The 2,078-nt window shown below is 56.2% G+C and overlaps 1 protein-coding gene across 1 annotated transcript; it reads right to left on the bottom strand.

Moving 5' to 3' along the window:
* Positions 1-802: 802 nt before the first annotated feature.
* Positions 803-1,132, bottom strand: LOC147963055 (ethylene-responsive transcription factor ERF003-like). The gene has a single exon (XM_087529450.1). The coding sequence runs from the start codon at positions 1,130-1,132 to the stop codon at positions 803-805; it is 330 nt and encodes a 109-aa protein (XP_087385576.1).
* Between the last annotated feature and the right edge of the window lie 946 nt (positions 1,133-2,078).

The following is a 2,078-nucleotide window of genomic DNA, read 5'->3' as shown; positions in this document are numbered from 1 at the left end:
TCCCACCTGGCCGCCGGCGACGCGCGCAACCTCCAAGAACCCGACACCCGCATAGGACGCCTTCCAGCCAGATCCGTGTCGCGGCCGCCAACCGTGCGTATCCCATGGCTTGCATGCTGCAGATCTAGATAGGTGCGTCTCCTGGGTACCACATACACACGTCGCTGCGGACCGCCTCTGCCTATAATATTGCAGAGCAACTCTAATGCGACGACCCATTTCGTCTATGGCCATTTATTTAGGTCGACGTGGATAAAAAAATCGGCCCAACGCGCCGATTCAAACGGATACGCGTCCGCTTTCGTCCGCTCGCCGACCCATTCCCGGCTCATTTTTAAGCCGGATTTGCGTCAGTGCGGACACGAGACAAACGCGCGCGCGCTCGCCTCTTTCCTCATCAAGCCCGCTGGTCAGTGGCACATTGGATTGGCCGCTCCACATCAAACAACACACCCTCACCCGTCTGATTCGTCGCCGACGCCGTTGGCCATTTTTCCGATAAAATGGATACATAGATAGTTCTAGCGTACACAGATAAAAAAAAAGACCACTACTCGTCACTTTCTGACTCCGACTCGGTAATGTTCTCCTCCGACGTCTGAATGTAGGCGTCAGCATGCTGCTCATCTTCAAAGTCCCAACCCGACGTTTCTCGTAGCTTCAGTTTCAATTGAGCGGCCTGCTTCCGCGAACGCTTGTCCGCCCGATAGGCGGCTCGCTCCATCCTCCTTGCATCCCTCTCCAACCTCCTTTGCTTGTAAAACCGGCGCTCGTCGACGATATCCTGCGGGAAGCGTTCGCGTCACACCACCATGGCTTCCACATCCATCTCGGCGATGGCGAGGCGACGCTGCCGCCTCCGGTGGACACTACGATCCTCGTCGGTGAAAAGCCGTGGGAGAGGCGCCAGATCCTGCGCCCGCTGGCTCGACATGTCGGGAAAATTCATATCCCGACGAGGCCTCAGGAGGCGCCACGCCGCCGCGTCATGCGCGCGGGCCGCCTCCTCTGTGGTGTGGAAGGTGCCGAGGATGAGACGTTTCTCGCGAAACCAGATCTTGGAGGAGAAGGCGCCGGAGTGGCGCTCGCGGACTCCGTGAAAATCCGAAGCGCCCAGCCGGCGGATCGACATGGTGGCGCAGAGGCGAGACGAGTGGGCGGTGGACAACGTGCCGGGCAGAGTGTGGAGGGAGCGCCTTCTTATAACGAGCGCCGGCCGCGGCGCGCGCGCGAACCTTTCCCGCGCGCTGGAGCTCCAAAACCAGCGCGCGCTAGGCCGCTTTCCCCCCGCGCGCTGGAGCGCCAAATCAGGGCGACGGCATAGCCGCTGGCATGATCTAAAAAGCGCGCACGGTCATGAAATGGGTCGGTCTGTTGGGCTCATTGCCGACCCAAAACTAAAAGAGGGCGGACGGCGGGCGGGCGGCCGACTTAAATGGACAAAAAGCGGACAAAAACACCGTTCGTTTAGGTCGGCCTGTTGAAGTTGCTCTATGGACCTATTCTCCGTGCCGCATCACGCCGTGCTCGCCCATGTCCAGGTGTGCCTCAACATGTCGGCTTATCGCGCCCACTGCGCTCACACCTCTCCTTGGCCAATCGGCCCGCACTACCCAAACGATCCCGCCGCCGTTGGTGCCGTGCGGGCTTACGACTACGAATGGAGGAGTAGAATTTCACTTCTTCCGGTCTCTGCACTAAACAGGGACGCACACGGCCTTTTTAATATGAGTATCTTGATTTTTATCTTGAAGTGCAGTCCAACGACACACCAAGCATTGTCCCTAGAGAAATTTTTTTATGGTTTCCAAGATTTTATCTTAATGACTGGTCCCACGGCACATCAAGCTTGATCCTCAGTTAATGAAGAAACCCATGTGCACCATCTATCAATTTTAGAAATTAAACCTGGGTGGTTAGGCCGCATAACCTTATGCCTAACCACTGAGCTGATGCTCCTTTTGCTGGGATCTATTAGATAGGCCTTAATATCTCAAACCTGATAATTTGCCCCTAGAAGCTAGACATGCTCTGACTCAATAAGTTGTAGTCAACAATTCAGGAAAAAACTATACCAG

This window comes from Triticum urartu, chromosome 6A, assembly GCF_056163025.1.
Source record: "Triticum urartu cultivar PI428250 chromosome 6A, HENAU_Tu73, whole genome shotgun sequence".
Lineage (NCBI taxonomy): Eukaryota > Viridiplantae > Streptophyta > Magnoliopsida > Poales > Poaceae > Triticum > Triticum urartu.
Note: the sequence above shows the minus strand (reverse complement) of the source record. Positions and strands in the feature narration are given on the sequence as shown.

Coding starts and splice junctions, on each gene's coding strand:
- LOC147963055 (XM_087529450.1), bottom strand. CDS start 1,132: ATGTCGATCCGCCGGCTGGGCGCTTCGGATTTTCACGGAGTCCGCGAG.